This window comes from Condylostylus longicornis, unplaced genomic scaffold, assembly GCF_029603195.1.
Source record: "Condylostylus longicornis isolate FDR11 unplaced genomic scaffold, ASM2960319v2 ptg000044l, whole genome shotgun sequence".
NCBI classification, from domain to species: Eukaryota; Metazoa; Arthropoda; class Insecta; order Diptera; family Dolichopodidae; genus Condylostylus; species Condylostylus longicornis.
The window spans coordinates 7,332,684-7,350,736 of record NW_026578013.1 but is presented as its reverse complement, the minus strand read 5'-3'; the positions used below and the strand labels follow the sequence as shown (position 1 = coordinate 7,350,736).

Here is an 18,053-nt window from a genome sequence, read left to right as displayed (position 1 = left end):
GATTAAAGCACGTATGTAGAAAGCACGTATGTATAAGCAAACAAAATTGAAAGATTAATAATCTTGCAAACAATCTTGAGAAAATCTGCCATAGATGATGGAAGGTCGTTCAATATACCCTAAAATAAAATAATCTAGATGCGTTGAATTCTCTGTTCTTATCATCCAATTGATAGTTCCAGAACGAAGAAATAATTTCTCACCACTGCAATTTACGATTTTGAGGGGTATAATATTGTTAAGCTGCCAATTTGTCTTTGACGAAAATTGTAACGAGTTGCGGTTGTAACATAATTGCGGTGAAACGCAATAGCAAAAATAACACCCTATATATTACACTGATTTGCAAATAACATCAAAAGTTTCAAATTTCGTTTATTGACCTGCCTATGCGCAAACCTAATATTTACATTTCACAAACATACATGCATATATATAATGAAATACAAATAAAAATGAAATTGTCAACAAAATAAATTAAATAATTAAATTTTAAAAATATATTTTAAAAAAATTTCAATAGTATAAAGTCTAAAAATTTAATTGATTTTTTTTTTTATTTTTAATACTATTTTTAGAGCATTATTTATTTATAATATAAATTTTGAGTTGTAAATAAAAACAAAATAACTACATACATAAATACATGTAATCAACAACTTAAAATTTTATATTTATTTCTTTTATTACAAAAAATTTAATAATAGAAAGTTGACAAGAACAAAAAATAGTTTACCTTGTCTATTGGACTTCCTATACTCAGAAGTTTATTGTTTATAAACTTTAAAAACACAACAAATGCGTAAATATTATAAAAGAACATAAACATTTTTTTTATTTTTAAAAAGTTTTTAATTAAAAATAAAGCCATCAAAGAATTTTAGAAAATTTGCGTATTTGGCATTGTGACAGGCAAATTTATTTGTGTTCTTATTTGAAAACAAAAATATATTTTTTTATTATTTCGGGCAAATATGCATACATTTGCGGTATAAAATGACGTTAATGATTCAGAAATATTTTAAAACAAATGTAAATTTAATCATAATTTTATGATAAAAAGAATAATTTTTCAGTTGATTTCAACATATTTTTAAGATATTTTTAAAAATAAATAGCTATTAACCTTCTAATTTAAAATTTTATTGAAGAATGAAATTTTTATTATTTTGACATATCAATGATTGCAAACGATTTTGAGTTGATCTAATCTAAAAGATAGGCCAAATATGTGTTTATAAATGGTTTAGTAATATTAAGAAACTTCAGAAATAATTTTAGAAATTGCAATAGATTCTAATTTAAATTTGACTCTAAAATAGATGAATAACCGTAAATTTACACTTAATGCAAATAAAATAAAGTTTATGAAATTAAAGCAGTAGTTGAAGAAACAGTTGAAGCGGTGCATTTTGTATAATCAAATTAAAATCAGGTGTCGCCAACTGGATTTGGAAATTATATTGAAAATACGTATTTTAGATGTAAATCCTATACTTGAGAATAACAAAGTAGATGGTAATCGAAAGATCATTAGGTTTTCGAATATTTTTGAAATGACATACTGAAGTTATTTTGTTCTATATTTTGTATTATGTATTATGGTGAAAAAATTTTTGGGAATAAAACTCTGAACGAGTTATTGAATGCATTTGAAAATATTTTTGAGTATTTTTTTAATAAACAAATATTCAATATTCAAATTTCTTAAAATTATTAAATTAATCACTAAATTAAAAGCTATTATTGAAAAAATTATTAAATAATTTTGTTATTAAATTTCATTCTAAATTTTCACTTTCTGATTTATGAATTTATTGTCGATTTATTTCCTGTATTTTTAATATAAATCTATTTAAATTACAATTCTACAAATCAAAATAAACTATATATTATATAAAACAATATTTTTAAGAATTTTTTGTTTTACTATTAATCGTACTGGATTATAAAATATAATTAAATACATACATACAAGCATACATATATTTTAAATATTTACATATATCTGTATTCAACACTATTGCATACTCATAAAATAATAATTCTTAATATTGCGATCATTTTTTTATAAGCAAAACATTTGTTAAAATGTTATATACGAGTACTGTGGTATAACACAATCACATTCGATCTTATTAAATATATGAATACAAATTATATAATATTTATTTAAACTTATGGTTTGTATATCGTAAGCTTATAACAGACTAAAATGAAAAACAAAAATAAATAAGAAAATTAAAAAAAATATGTACATAGTACATTACAAGTACTTACTCTTAATACTAAAAAGCTAACATGTATATAATTGTACTTTTAATATTAACTATGGGACAATTATTGCGGTATACACATATACATATATATGATGTTATGCAGGTGAACAATACAACAGCTATATTAAGAAAAACATAAGCTTTTTTTTCTGTAATATTCATACATAAACTTATATAAACTTGGAGTCCCCATCCAGACAATTATTTCATATATAGAATGCTGATTACCTCGATTTGGACCAATATAAATAAAGAACAATTTTACAATCTCGGATTACTCGTTTTATGTTCTAAACGGAATTAACTACAATAGTTATATTTAAGAAAAAACAAAAAAGCAAAACAAAAGGCAAAACGGATATTTAAAATTTTCACATTTAATTTAATTCAATAGAGAAAAAAATAAATTATTTATTAAAAATCTTGAAAGCATGAAAAATAACTATAGTGAGAAAATTAATCATAATATGTAAATTATATTTACAATAGAGAGTTACTAGTGGAATTAATATTGTATAAAAAATTTTATAGTGATAAAAATTATATTAATTATTGTGTTTAAAAAAATTTTACAAAATAAAGAAATTTATAAATTTAATTAAGAAAAAAAACAAAGAAAATTGTTAATGCCATTTAGGGCTAATTAAAAAAAATTTTAAAAATTATTAGAATAAATTATTACAAATCGAAAAGATTTCTTTTTATTATCCACAAAATGCAATCACATCAGAGTTCTTTATCACAAGAGAATCATAAAAATAATATATTATGCCATAAAAGGCGACCATCAATTGGAAAATCTATGCCTGTAACGGCTCTTCTACTTAATTATCCGCCACCATCAAAAGGATATGAAACACTTGGTACAGATGGTTTGTTACCAGAAGAACTTGAAAAACCACCCTTATATTTTAGAGTTCATGAATCGAATAATGAACTGACCGATGATATTAATCAAAATTTCGAAGATTTTGATGATACTAGCTACGAATTTGTTAATCATAATGAAAAAGTCGATAATAATAATGATAATTTATTTGAAATAATTAATCCATCATCAAAAAATGAAAAGGAAACTGATAGTGATACTACTACCCCCGTGCATCGATAACGATAATACAATAATGATAGCAGGTAATTTAAATAATAAAGTTGTACCATGTGGTGAATGTTCTCAAAATAATTTTTCGATAGATGAAGAAAGTAAAAATTCAAATGAACCATCACCATTAAAGAAATTATGTGAGAAATTATGTAATGAAGATTGTAAAAGTTTTCAAGATATGGAAGATATTAAAACAATAAAAAATGATGAAATCCAACCAAATTCATCAAAATTCATAACAAAATCATTATTAAAAGTACCATCAAAAATTGATTTGGAAAGAAAGAAATTTTTAGATGAAATTCTTAAAGATGTTGATTTAGATAAAATTGCTAACATTGATTTTGATACAAATGAAAATGAAACTAATATAGAACAACAGGAATTGATTAATGAAAATGATAATAAAATAAATAAAGAAATTAATTTAAATGAGAAAATTAAATATAATCTACCAATGATGGGTATAAATACATTTCATGAAAAATTTAAAATAGCTGATGCATTAGCTAGAACATCAATGATGACATCACCGGCAGCTAAAAGACGTTTAGCAGCACGTAAAATTGAAATGGAACTTGATTTTGGTCGAATGAATACAGATTCAAGTGATTTTGTACCACCAAGAGATTTATTATTATATCTTGTGAGGTATGTTTTATAAATTGGTATAGTGAACTTGAATTGTACTAATATCAAAAGTAAACATTTATTAATGTGTTATATTTGCCTTATACTATTAAATTATAACTATGAATTTTACTTAAATTATACAATATGATTTATCTGGCATACTTGAATTATTATATTCATGATTGCTATTTACATTGATTAAATTTAGAAAGTAAGGGCAACGCACGTAAGCTATAATATTTTCATTATAAAGAATTATTTACACTATGACATGAATAAAATCTATTATTAAATTTGTATTGACTTAATATGCAAATAGATCTTATCTTATTTGCACATATTTATTAGAAAATTGTATTGTTTTAACACTGTAAAAAATTTGAATATTCTTAAATGCTTATCATAACTTTTTTTTATTAAATACAATAATATAGCATGAATTAATATTGTATGCAACTAGATACGAGTAATATATGTGTATAATAGGGTGGACCGCTGATTTGTTTTTGTCAGAACTGAGGCAGGAAATGTACAAAAGTGCAATTGAAGTACAAGATACATACGCAAATTGATCCGATTATTTATTTTTTACAATTGTAAGGGGGAAAGTGAAAATGGTTGTATTTATATACGATCACAGGGTAGAGTAATTTTTTTTTAATTTGATTTCAATGATACCAGTATAGATATTGTAATTGTGCAGTTGAGGGGCATTTTTAATACGAGTATTATAATTATATGTAATATTTTCTTTCAAGATATTCAATATTTTGTTATGGGAATTATAAGAGAAATGTTTTTGTAATTGTAGCTTTCTTTGAAAATTTTGAATTCCGAAGGCCCAAGCGCTTATTGGAGACCTAATTTGGTTTAATGTTTTTTTTTTTTGAATTTTTATTTCTTTAAGCAAATAATAAATATGTAGGAATTTTACAAACAAAACAAACCCCAAGCGACCCACTCTACATTACAATCAAACCAATTGATTATAGATTTGTACACCCACTAAACTACTTTTTGTTTTATTCAAAAAAAAAACTTTTCCCCTAAAATATAATTTAAGCAATCTAATCGATATGGCAATGAAATGTTTCAGTTTTCTTTCATTTTTTCGTTTCCGTCTTTTTCTTTTACATAAAATTTAAAATATTGTCATTTTGTTGTTATTTTTCTTAATTTTAATTTGACAAGATTATTTAAATTAAGTAGTGTGAGTTGTAGGTAAAAAACAATTGCATATTATGTAAACAGCTGCTATGTAAACAGGAACTAGAAAATTTTCATTTCTAAATCATTAATTTATTAATAAGTAATTAAAATTAATCATATTTACTCTGTGTGTATTAAAATAATTTATGTGATTTAAATTAAAATAAAATTTTTAATTTTAACACAACAATTTAATTTAATTGCATATTTTCTATATCTTAAAAATAAAATTAAAGCGCATAGCGCTTATTAGCTTTGTGTGCTAAACTTCAGCTTTTAAATTTGTTTAGTGAAAGCTATTCTAGCTAAAAGTGTGAACATAGCATTGAAAACAGTTAAATTTTCTTTAGGAAGTAATTTTTATTAATTTTTTTTCTTCCTTTTTTTTTATAAAAACTTGAATTTTAATTAAAAAGAAAAAAAGAAACGATAAAAATTTGCGGTAGGCAAAAGAACATGTAAATTTGCATAATTTATTTTCTGAATGAACGTGATCTTTTAAAAATATTTCCGGTTATTGTAGTTTTTTTTTTTTTTTATGAAAAGAAATTTTACTCTCTGTTGTTTTTTATGAATAATAAATTTATTAGAGATTTAACCTTCTTAGATTTTTAATTATTTTGCATACATACATATTTATATATATATGTAGACACGTATTTTTATTATGAGAAAAAATTTATAAAATTTTGTTTTAAATTTTTTCTTGGTTCTATGTTGTTCATACAAACACGTTATATTAATATTTTCAAATTTGGAAAATACAAGAATTTTAATATTAATTTAAGCATTTTTTATGTCTAGTACGAACGCTTTATTTTCAAATTTGAAACATTTAAATTTAAAAATACCTAACACAAGAATGTAAAATAATTTCACGAAGTCTGCGGGAATTCAGAGTAGTTAAATTAGTGTTATGTGATAAGTACGAAAGAAATATTTCAATAAATATTTCTTTAGCACTTGATTTATATATGAAATTAAAATTATAACGTGTCAACTCTATGATGTCTATGCGAATGAATTAAATACTAAACTACGATAATCTTAGTATACATTCTTTAAATTTTCAAATAATTAATTGTTTTTCACATATTTCGCCTTAAATTTCAGCAAGTTATTCAAGCTGCAATATAATTTTCTAAATTATGATACTGTTATCCAATAGGAATTTCTTCTATCTTAATTATTTTTAACGAAAATCATGAGAAATTGAATATAGTCACACACGGTTTGACGTTTTATAGCAGCTGTAAACGAGTCGCAACCATATTCAAATTTAATAGAGTTTTGTTAATTAACATTAGTTTTCTATAAAATACTTTACGTATGATTGTAAAAAATTTTTTGGAAATATAGGTGCTTGCAAAAATTTTCCAAATTTCTGTTGTTCTTTGAAAACTTTTTAGTACGTATAGACTTAAAGTGAACTTTTACTGAGGCTTTTACTTAATTTACTTGTAATTATAAACTGAATTACAAATTTAGGAAGATATTTTCGTGAAATTAATTTTCGAAATACAAAACTGTTATTTTAAATTTTTAATAATTTTCAATTTCAAATTGTGATTATTTTTCGTAACAGTGCAAATAAGATGAATACGTAAAGCGTAAAAAAAAAAAAATTACTTAATATAGCAAATATTTTTAAAGGTCGGTCAAATTTTCAGTGAAGGTCTTTAATATTTAATTATACTACAATAAAATGATAAGCAGTTCTTTTTATCTACGCAAATATTAGTCTTTTGTCTAACATTTTCGTAAATTAAGCATGTATTGCAAAAATATTATCTCTAATCTAGATTTTGCTAATTATGTGTTTGTAAAGTCTTTATTAAAGTGGACATTTTTTTTATGTTATAGAGCGTGTTTCGCATAAGGTTGCAAATAATTTCAGGGATGACTCTTTAACAAATTTCCAGCAGATATATTTTTCTGCATATAAATAAGCAGTTACGACTTCGGAACCACACAGCATAGATTTACTATCGGTGGCTTTCTTTACAGACAATTGACTGCCCTTATTTTCAATCTTACAATTAATTTGATCTGAACCAAACAAAAAATTCCGGTTGAAAGAATTTCAAAAAAAAAATTCTGATTTTGACGAGCTTTATCTCGAAAACTATGGCTTAGATTATTTTCCACCTTATTATATATATAAACAAGGTTTAATTATACATAGAGAAGCTTTAAAAATTTCGTAGGAAAATATTGTATATTGTGTAGTTGTGTTATCCCATTATTTATTCAATAAATAATTTTATTAATAGAAATTTAATCTACAAATATAATTTTAAAAGTTATTTTTGATTTAATTTTAAATAATGACAAAAATTTACGATACCACTTGTTTATCATCTTTGATTGGGTGTATGATTAAGAACAAGATTATATTCTTAATCAATAATGTTATAGACATACTATAGACATACGAACATAAATTTTTAATCTCTTACAATGTGTTAAAAAGATTTGAAATGTTTTGTCTTTTTTTTTCAGGAAAAAAAAAGAAAACGACCTTTAATCATTTTATCGTTCAAAAAATTTTAATTTCTTATCAAATTTTCAAAATTAATGTCAAAGTTTATCAAATTTTAGTTTGAAGGGTTTTTTTTTCTAAAAAAGAATACATATACATATGATTATATATATTAGAACACAATCAACAAATTTAGCCAACTGTTTATTGTAAAAATTTCTTATCCGCTTTAAAAAAAACATTTGGATTTGTAAATTTAAATATGTTTATATGTATGTGCGTTAGAACATGTGTTATTTTTTCAATTAAAATTAGAAGAACGTAATATTATTAAAAGATAACCTTTCTTTGAATTTTATAAGTACAATACTGGTTTTTAAAGTCTGAGTCAAAATTGTTATACACAAATCATTGGAAAATTTTAATGATTGAGTTTACATACTCACTCATATATACAAGTTTACACATAAAGTCACAGTATGGTAAAAGTTAAATACTTTTCGATTGAGAATTGCCAGAAAGCGCTTCAACATCAATGCAGTTAATATTATTGATTGTAATTACCCCCCCCCCCCCCCCCTGGTTTGAATTGTAATCGTAGTTTTCTCAATCTGAAATTTGGAAACATTACACAACTGTATTTACAATATCCAGATTACATTACTGTATTTACAATATCCAGTGGTTAAAGATAATACTGCCTAAATTGTTAGAACATTTTGCAAGGCAACGCATCACAAGATCGTGTAATATATAAAAAAACAGTCGTCCTTGTAGTTGCGAATTGATGTTAACTTAAATTACTTCAGATAAAATGCTTAAATTAAATGATCTAAATGCTTAAATTACTACATTAGAATTTATAAATTTTCTATTAATTTATTAATTTTAATTAATTCTTGATAGTTATAGACAATTATAGTGCTCAATATCGCCAATACTTATACTAATATTCTGAAACTTTGTTTTGAATAATTTTTTAAATTAGAAATTTGCGAAATCATCATTTTATTGAGCGTATTGCTTTCCGAATAAAAAAGAACATCAAGTCAATAAAATGAACAGCATTTCAAAAGTAATACGTATATTTGATTAATATTTGTTTCAAAAATTTATGAAACATTGTAATTTTTCGTTCAAGTGCAAAATTCATTTTTGGTGTGTGAGCTGAGTACAGAGTGTGAAGAAATATAAATGCCATTTGATTATTTTCAACTTTGTTTTTTCATACATAAATATTTTTTTCTTTTATTTTTCTTTTCTAGATTAATTTATGGCCCAAGCGTCTTTTTGATATTATGATACTATCAATAACGATATTTTTTAATAACAAATTAAGTAGTCGTTACAAATCAATAGAAACTAGTGTTATTTAGTGATAACTTAGAACTAAATTTTAACAAATTTTAAGTGTAAAATATAATTTAAATTTTAATTGCGAAATAAAATCTTTTAATTGCCAATAAAATATGTGTACATAATTATATATAATTGATATTTGTTTCCTATTATACATTTATTCAAATTGTTTTAAATTATATACTAATTTATTTATATACATAAATATATATAAATACTTATATGAAATAGTATTATTATCATATAGAACATTTTGTTATTTGAAATATTTTCTTTTTGAAAATTCAGTGCCTTAATATTGTAAAATTTTAAAAAGATTATTTTATATTGCAATTTGAAAAAAAAAAAAAACATTTTATAAAAATGGAATTTATGTTAAAAAGTTCTAGACTTGTTGTTGCATTTAGAACAATTCAAACTCATAGTCGACGTCGTGTTGCTATTCCGATTCCAAGGTAATGTTATAAATTTTATGAAATACTATAAAAATAAATAGATACATAAATATGTAATTGGTTGTTATAAGTAATTACCTAAATAGAAGTTCTATGGCTGCATATGTTAATTTGACGTTATATCTGCTAAATCCATTTACTATCAACTATATTTATTTTTAATTTCTATTTCTAAAATGTTTATTTATTTTTTCTTAACCTAATTTGTATCAACAACATTCAATTCATCTAAACTATCTTACAAAAAATGCTTTGTCAATTTAAAAATTAAGCTTTAAACAATAAAATAAGGTGCACCCAAAATTTATTTCAATGTTAAAATTTCGTTTTATAGTCTGTAATAAGTATAGTATATTAATCACAGTGGAGAGGATCTAATTATTCCCGTACGTATGTTCGAAGGGTATACTAAATTGACTTTATCGTTTGTAACGCTAAAAAATAATGGTCTGAAATATAGACTCAAGTATATGTTTTTGATCAGCGTTAAACTCTGAGTTTATTTAGCTTTGTGTGTCTGTCCATCCTAACATCCTAACGATAACTCAAAAATTAACTGAGTTAAATTCACCGAATTTTCACAAATGATTTGTTATAGTAAATGCCAGAACCCTATTTAAATTAGTTATCGTGGTACTGGTTCGGGTACCTGCCATACAAAAGCTGTGGTTTTGAAGTTTCGTACAGTTAAATATATTAGTAGGGCCAATATGTTTGATAAAAGTCGTTGAAATAGCTGGGCTCCTTTCTGGTAGCTGCCACACAATTCCAAAAGTTATTTAGCATTTTCTCAGAAATTATTGGAATTATAACATAGAAATTTCGTCAAAAAAAATGTATTATTAGGACTGTTATGTATGATAAAAATCGTTGAAATTTTTTGATTCTTTATGGTAGCTGCCATAAAACTTCAATAGTAGTTTGAAGATATCCTAGAAAATATTAGAAAACAGTACAATTTTGCATAAGATAATATGGTAATATACGGTCAATTACAATTACTCGCACATATGATAACAAATTCGTACGGGTATCATATTCGTACGAATAACAAATAAGTACAGGGTTGACACAGTCAACTCTATTTTTTCTCGTTTTTATTAATTATCATTTGAAACCTTGAAATTGTACTTAAAGTACCCCGAACAATAAAATAAGGAATAAAGTACTTACTAACTGAATTGTTCAGTATACTAGTATTGCAATATTAATGTCGTGTTTATGTATGGTTATATTATGTACATAACAGTAATTACACTATAATATACCTAGATATATGTCTTATTTAAAAACTCTTTGTCTTGCGAATTTTATTCAAGATCAAAGATTATCACCACATCGTTAAAATACGAAAGTTCATAGCATTAAAAAAATTAATTTTTTTAAAGAAGTGATGTACATTTTGTTATAAATTTCCTATGCACTTGATTGATAAGATTTTAATATTTTAGATTTCCAGTTTTTATTAGATTTCCAGTCATTATGATTGTACATGTGTTTTTAGAATCAGATTTTTCTTTCATATCATTTATATTGTAGTTACATCTACATATGTATATTGCTCTCATTACATTAATGAGCGGAATATAACACGCGATAGCTAATCTATTTTAAAATTTGCTACTCGTATAATATAAATTTTATTACATAAAATATAACATTGTTGTTAAATAAAACAAAAAAAAAAAATACATTTTCGAACTATGGAAAAAAACTTTATTGTTTAATTGCTTATAGTAGAGAAAAATAAATGTAAAACAATAAAAGCAATAATACAAATCAATTTTTAAAAACTTTCTGCAATAGAAAGGAACACAAATCCTAATATTGTTTGGCCTTTTTTTATTCTAATCTTAAAATTGGCCCAACATTTTAATGGTTTCGAGATCTGCATGGTATGTAGATGATAAAATGCATGTACGTGCTTTTGAACACATTCAATCATACGCACAATACAAAATGAAAATGTTCCATTTTCTCAGGCAACATAGTAACAAGAATTGCATTTATTTCTGTTCTGTTATCAGTGTTCACCGTTATAAGCTATTAACTACTTTGCTAAAATGGTTATATGATGTTTACACTATTACTTTGATAAAATTCTAAACTTAAATTTGTATGATGGACGTAATGACGTAAAATTCGCTTAAAAATGAATAAATCGCTTTATTACCATAATTTATCACAAAAAAAAATTAAATTTAAGGTTATTGTATTGTAATAAGGTAATAAGCTAAATGTCTCTTTTATGATAACGAAAAATGAGAGAAAAAAAATAAAAATATCATCCTAAATGTATGCAACATTTAAAATAAATAAATTTGTGTTACAAAAAATTTATTTAAGAAATTTCTAGTAATTTTTTGTTATTAAAACTTTTGTTTTTTTTATTGAATTTTTTTATTAATGTAAAATATGTTTCTAAATTCAATTTAGCTCAGAAACCACTGTATTTAAGGAACATTTAACATTAATCGGACATTATTGAACATTAACATTATTAATTAGATAACTGATTATCTATTATTCGAGTCATTACGTCACATAAAGTTATTTTGAGTTTGTTATAAATTTACGTTACATTACGTCGCATTATGTTGTATTTAACGTACGTTACGATTTCCATGAAATAGGAAATTCACTTCTTCAAAATTTTAAGTATAGAAATATGGGAATTCCCATAATTTTCTAAATTTTTTTTCTATCTACATATATGTATGTACATACTTGTAATATCTATATGTACATACATATCGTATGTACATATAATATCTACATGTAAATACTTTAATAATAGAGTCTAGATAATATTAGATTGTATGTACATATATAAATGAGCTTTTGATATTGTAGAAAATAAGAAATATTTTTTAATTGTACTTTGAAGAAATATTTAATAAAAATTATTGTTTATTTTTAATTAAAAATCGATGAGTAAAAAAAAAATAAAATCTGAGTTTGATCAGAGAAATTAGAAAATATTTTTTTTTTTAATTTCTCCAAATATATTAGAGTTTTTTTTTACCCCTTAGTCAGCACTTTGAAATATAAATAAGGAACTTTCAATATTGTTTGTTCAAAGTTCTTAAAATTTGTTTATCTTCATGACTCAAATAAAATAAATCTTGATAATGAACTCAAGTTCTTAGAAAATTACTATTTTAACTTTTATAAAATATGAAAAATTCTATAGTGGTTCAGTTAAAAGTTTGCGGCTAATATTATTGTTTCATTAAAGATTTTTTGTGATTTGATTTAATATTTTATGAATTCGTTAGTTGGGTAAGTCATCGAGCAGTCAAAATATTAATATTATTGATTTTTTTTAATTTTTGTATATTATATACATAATAACAGTAAAGTATATTTAAATTATTAAAAAAATATTTGCTCTATGTAAAAATTTTCAAATATTAGATCATAAACTATATAGTGCAATTTCATTCAAGTTCTATATAATTTTCTATGTATATTATTATCCTAATTATAATTATGATAATACAAAGTTCATTATCACCGCAGAATTTATATTAATTTATTTATTATATATATATACGTACCCACATCATAAAACTTTATACACTATATACTATATAGTGTCATATATAGGACAGTAATAGTATTTGCGGGAAAAAAAACAAACATAAATTTTTTTTTTTTTTAATTAAAAACCGCAAAATACAATTTTTTTGTTTTTTATCGTAAATGGTTAATGTACAAATTATAATGTTAATTGTTGTGATTTGTTTTTTTTTTGATTTAATTTAGTTTAATTTAATTATATACGGTTTGATTAGTAAAAAGTTCAAAAAATTTTGCGAAATTATTATTAATTTTTAAATAATTAAATTATTTTATAAAATTCGTGTTCGTCATACGTTAGTATAAAATAGAGTATTTTAAGAAAAAAATTTTGGGAATTCTAAGAGAAAAGCAAAAAAATTTTTTTTATCTATAAATATTAAGTACCAGAAAAGGTCATTGGAGATAAAAAAATTCGTAAATAGTTTAAAAATTTTAAAGATGGAAGTGTCGTTGAACTGAAATATGTAGGTCGTTTCCCATGTATATCAAATGTTTGTAACTGACTTTTGTCATGAATTCCGATGGTAATGTTGCATCATAATGGATTCCGATGGTCATGTTGCGTTATAATAAATTCCGGTGGTCACGTTGCGTCATTGGTACGCGTCATAAATTTCAATATAAGTAGCCAATGCAACTGATTATCATTTTAGTTTTTTTTTTATTTTTTAAATGCTGATGCATAAATAATTTTTACATGTGACGAAATGAATGACGAAGAAAATATTTTAATTTTCCGAAGTAAATTTTAAATTTTCCGCTTGATTGAAATAATTTTTAAAATTTCAATTGAGAAAAGTGTTTATAATTGCAGATGATTGGCATTTTGCAAAATCAAGCGAATAACGTGATTAAAATTATTGTTAAATTTTTGACATACTAGTATAAACGGCCAATACCTATATATTTCTTTGTACATTTCTTTCTAAAATTTTAGATATTATAAGCCGTTGTGTATATATGTAACCGCAGTACCAATTCAAGAATAAAGGATGTTTTTACGAAATTTTTGAACAAATGTTTATCCAATTAAAAATTTATATTTGATTTTATTTCTTTTGTTACTAAGAATTGCTCCATTCTTTTCAAATTTTCTGTGAAACTCAATATTATTATGTTCGCATAATAACAAAAATTACAACAAAACTAAGTGAAAAATTGCTAATATCGTATTTTACTTAAGTTAACTCAAACACATCTTGTTTATAAATTAAACGTATTATACGAGTTATTGTGTTTTTGTATACGCAATTTTAAATAATTTAAAAATATAATAAACATTTCATTTATGCGCGACTATAAGTATTGAAATTCATTTAAAAAGAATTTACAATATACAATTTAACCTAGATGATCTTAGTATTTATGCAATAAATTTATCATTTTAAATGTGGACAACAATAGATTTTACTTACTCGCAATGAAAATTAGTACCTTTAGAAATACCTTTAAAATCAGATAATTTATGATAAGCAAAAAATTCTTTTATAACAACGAAAACATGAAAAAGTACTGGCATTTCAAAAACTCTCGTAAAATTGTAATTGAAAAATTATTTTAGTGTTTTACCAAATATTGAAGAAATTGTTTAAAATTAAATTCATCTTCAATTTCTTGTAATATCTTTTTTTTTTTTGTTAAATAAAAAAAATACAAAATTTTTGTTATACCCTTGATTATAATGAAGAAAAATTTTGCATTTAATGAAAAAATATCCAAAAATGACCGTAAATCTATATTACAAAAGTTGTATTTGACAAGGTTGTCTTAAATTTTAATCTGAAAATTTAAATTATTTCAAATTTTAATTATGGAATTAAATGAATTTCTTGATTGGGACAATAATTAATTTCATAAAATAATTTTTTAAATTTCAGAATGGGCTCTTTTAATTCAGCCCCAAAAATCAATAATTCGGATACACAAGATGATAATTTGATTATACCAAACGGATTAAACTGTACAGAATTAATTAAACATTGTAAGGCTTTAAGAGGAGAGAACCGTCCACAATTGTTAAAAAGGCAATTTATTAATCCAACATTAACAGCTGATGAAACTGATTTGTGTGAAGGATTTAATCATATAAATCTAACAAATCCAATAACATCAAAAAGTAATTATAAATTTAATATTATTAATAAATTTAACTTATTGTTTTCTTAATATTCGCAGATATTGGAAAAATATTAAAATCTTCACCACATCAAATACGTGTATTTCAGTGGAATATTTTATCTCAAAGTATGTTCAATAATTTTAATGACCAAATAATTGTTTTCTAACTATACATAAAGTTTCAATCGAAGTTGTAATTTTTTTCTTATTTTATTATTATTTTAATAGGTCTTGGTCAGAAAAATGATGGTTTTGTTTGTTGTCCAGATGAGGCCCTCACATGGGATAACCGAAAATTTCTTATAATTGAAGAAATTCTTCAAAATGATCCCGATATTATATGCTTACAAGTAAGTATGCTTTCAACAATTTACTAACAACTATGTACAATTTTTTTGTTAATTCCATAGGAAGTCGATCATTTCAAATTTTTAGAGAGAATTCTCGGATCACAAAATTATTGTGGTATATTCTTTCCAAAACCTGATTCACCATGTTTATACATCGAAGAGAATAATGGTCCAGATGGCTGTGCAATATTTTATAAACGTGATAAATTTAATTTACTTAATTATGATACCAGAATCCTTGAGGTATGGCATGTTCAAAGTAATCAAGTTGCAATTGTTGCAAATTTAAAATTAAAAGATTTAGATAAAGAATTAACTATTTGTACAACACATTTAAAAGCACGTAATGGAGCATTATTATCAAAATTACGTAATGAACAAGGAAAAGATCTTTTGAAATTTATTAATGATGTTGGCGGTAACAGACCAGTTTTATTATGTGGTGATTTTAATGCAGAACCAATTGAACCAGTGTATAATACAGTTTTAAATAATAGAGAATTGGAATTAACAAGTGCATATGCAGAAATTAATAAACAACTTGAAGAATTAAATGATGATTGTAAAATAAGAAATTCTGGTATTGATAAAACAAATAATGAAGATTGTAAAAATTTGGAATGTAATGGTGATGAAGAATTAAAAGAAGAATGTAATGTTGCTGAAATTATGGCAAAAAAAGAACCAGCTTATACAACATGGAAAATTCGAGAAGAAGGAGAAATTTGTCATACTATTGACTATGTATTCTTTTCAAAAAATCATTTTCGGGTAAATAAATAAATTTTTAAGATTATAGTAATAATAAGTCATTTTAATACTATCAGTAAATACCTTGCATACGTCTTAAAAAATAATTTTAACAATACCGAAACTAATTTGGAACTATTTTTTAATGAATCTAATTAAACGTGTGCATTACTAACCAGTTTTCCGAAAATAGGAAACATTTTTACATAATTTCTCGGCAATAATATTTAACTTTTTTTTAATTTTCCGGACAATTGTTGGAATTATTGTCAATTTTATTAAATAAACTAAAACGTTTGCTTATTTTTCATTTTAGGTTCAAAACTGTTTACTATTTCCAAAAAGTGAAGAAATTGGAGAACACCGTACACCATCTTTTCGTTATCCATCTGATCATTTTTCATTAGTATGTGATTTTGAATTTCTGGAAGAGAATTCAGAAAGTTCTACAAAATCATCTGAACATTGTAATAATATAAGCAACAATAATTAGCTAGCAAAGATAAATAATATTATACTTTTAAAAAAATAATAAAACACACACACATATATTGGGCTTTTTACACTTCAGATACACATTAATTTTTTCAACATAATTTATGTATGATTAAAAGAAAAAATGGAATGTAATGTGATATTAGATTTAATATTTGAATAGTATAAATAAATATTATTAATATATTTTTATCGTTCTAAAAAAAATATTGTTTGGTTTAATAATATTGCAAATAAAATTATAATTGAATATATATTTTAAAAAAGAGAAACACAAAGAAAAAGAAATAAAACAAATTTTAATAAAACACACTGTATAGCAGACTTCTTGTATTAAGAATATAAGCGTTGACATAAAATTCTAGTTAGTAGGACAAAAACAAAGAAAAAACAAGCAACAAAAACAGAAACTTAAATAAGAAAATTCAATTAGAAATTTTAGAAATTTTAGAAAAAAATTGATTTCTTCATTTTGTTAAATGCTATATGTATATTTTTTTATTGTAATACATTTTTAGATTAAATCAGAATAAATTTTCACTGAAAATTTATACACTTATTAACTAAAAATCAAAAAACAAAATCAAAATGTTCAAAATTTAAAATAAATAAATCTTGCTATATAAAATACAAAAAAAAAAGGAAAAAATTCAGAAAATATAAAAGTCAATTAAAAAAATATTATGTAATTTTATAATTTATTTGAAAATTATGTTGTACAAAAGAAGTTTCATTAAAATGTCCTTAAAAATTCTATTAAATAATTTTTATTTATTTCAAATTATAAAAGTGAAAATTTAACAGACTACACATGGAATATTTTAATACCAATTATTTCGTTAGTGTTGAAACAACAAGTAACAACATACTGGTTTTAATTAATTCGAAAAAAATTTTTAAGAAAACTGATGATACCGAGAACAAAGCAATACAACTCAAAAGCATACAATATATTTGCATAAAATCCGTTTGTCTGAGAATTTTATAGTTAAAGAATAAAAACTTGTTTCAGAGGTCTATATTTACTGTTCGTCTATTCTGTGTTTTGATTCTGATTAATTGAGATGAAGCGCTCAAACATTTAGAAATATGCATATTTCCATGTTTGAGCGCTGCAAAGGAATATTCCATGTTTCCTTTTGCAAAGGAATATTACTATGGTAATGTTAAAGGGAATATATATCATAACCAACATATCTACCTAAAAACTTACACTTATTAAATATTAATTAA

General features: G+C 23.3%; 2 protein-coding genes across 7 annotated transcripts in view; both read left to right on the top strand.

The window, feature by feature from the left end:
- LOC129610210 (nocturnin) overlaps window positions 1–16,832 on the top strand; it is a 31,467-nt gene extending 14,635 nt beyond the window's left edge. For 3 of the 6 annotated variants that reach the window (XM_055522670.1, XM_055522672.1, XM_055522673.1), the window contains exons 2-6: window positions 14,985–15,223; window positions 15,283–15,351; window positions 15,454–15,575; window positions 15,636–16,346; window positions 16,642–16,832. In XM_055522670.1, the coding sequence (XP_055378645.1) occupies window positions 14,985–15,223; window positions 15,283–15,351; window positions 15,454–15,575; window positions 15,636–16,346; window positions 16,642–16,818 (1,318 nt within the window). In that variant the 3' untranslated portion in view covers window positions 16,819–16,832. Of the gene's footprint in view, window positions 1–3,220; window positions 4,036–9,367; window positions 9,523–14,984; window positions 15,224–15,282; window positions 15,352–15,453; window positions 15,576–15,635; window positions 16,347–16,641 lie in introns of those variants that run through there. The other 3 variants (XM_055522669.1, XM_055522668.1, XM_055522671.1) reach the window with 3 other exon arrangements.
- LOC129610181 (nocturnin-like) lies at window positions 2,891–3,339 on the top strand (the record flags this gene model as incomplete). The annotated part of the gene is made up of 1 exon (XM_055522606.1): window positions 2,891–3,339. A coding segment is annotated over exon 1 (345 nt), but the record flags the coding sequence as incomplete, so codon positions are not given.
- Window positions 16,833–18,053: the final 1,221 nt, after the last annotated feature.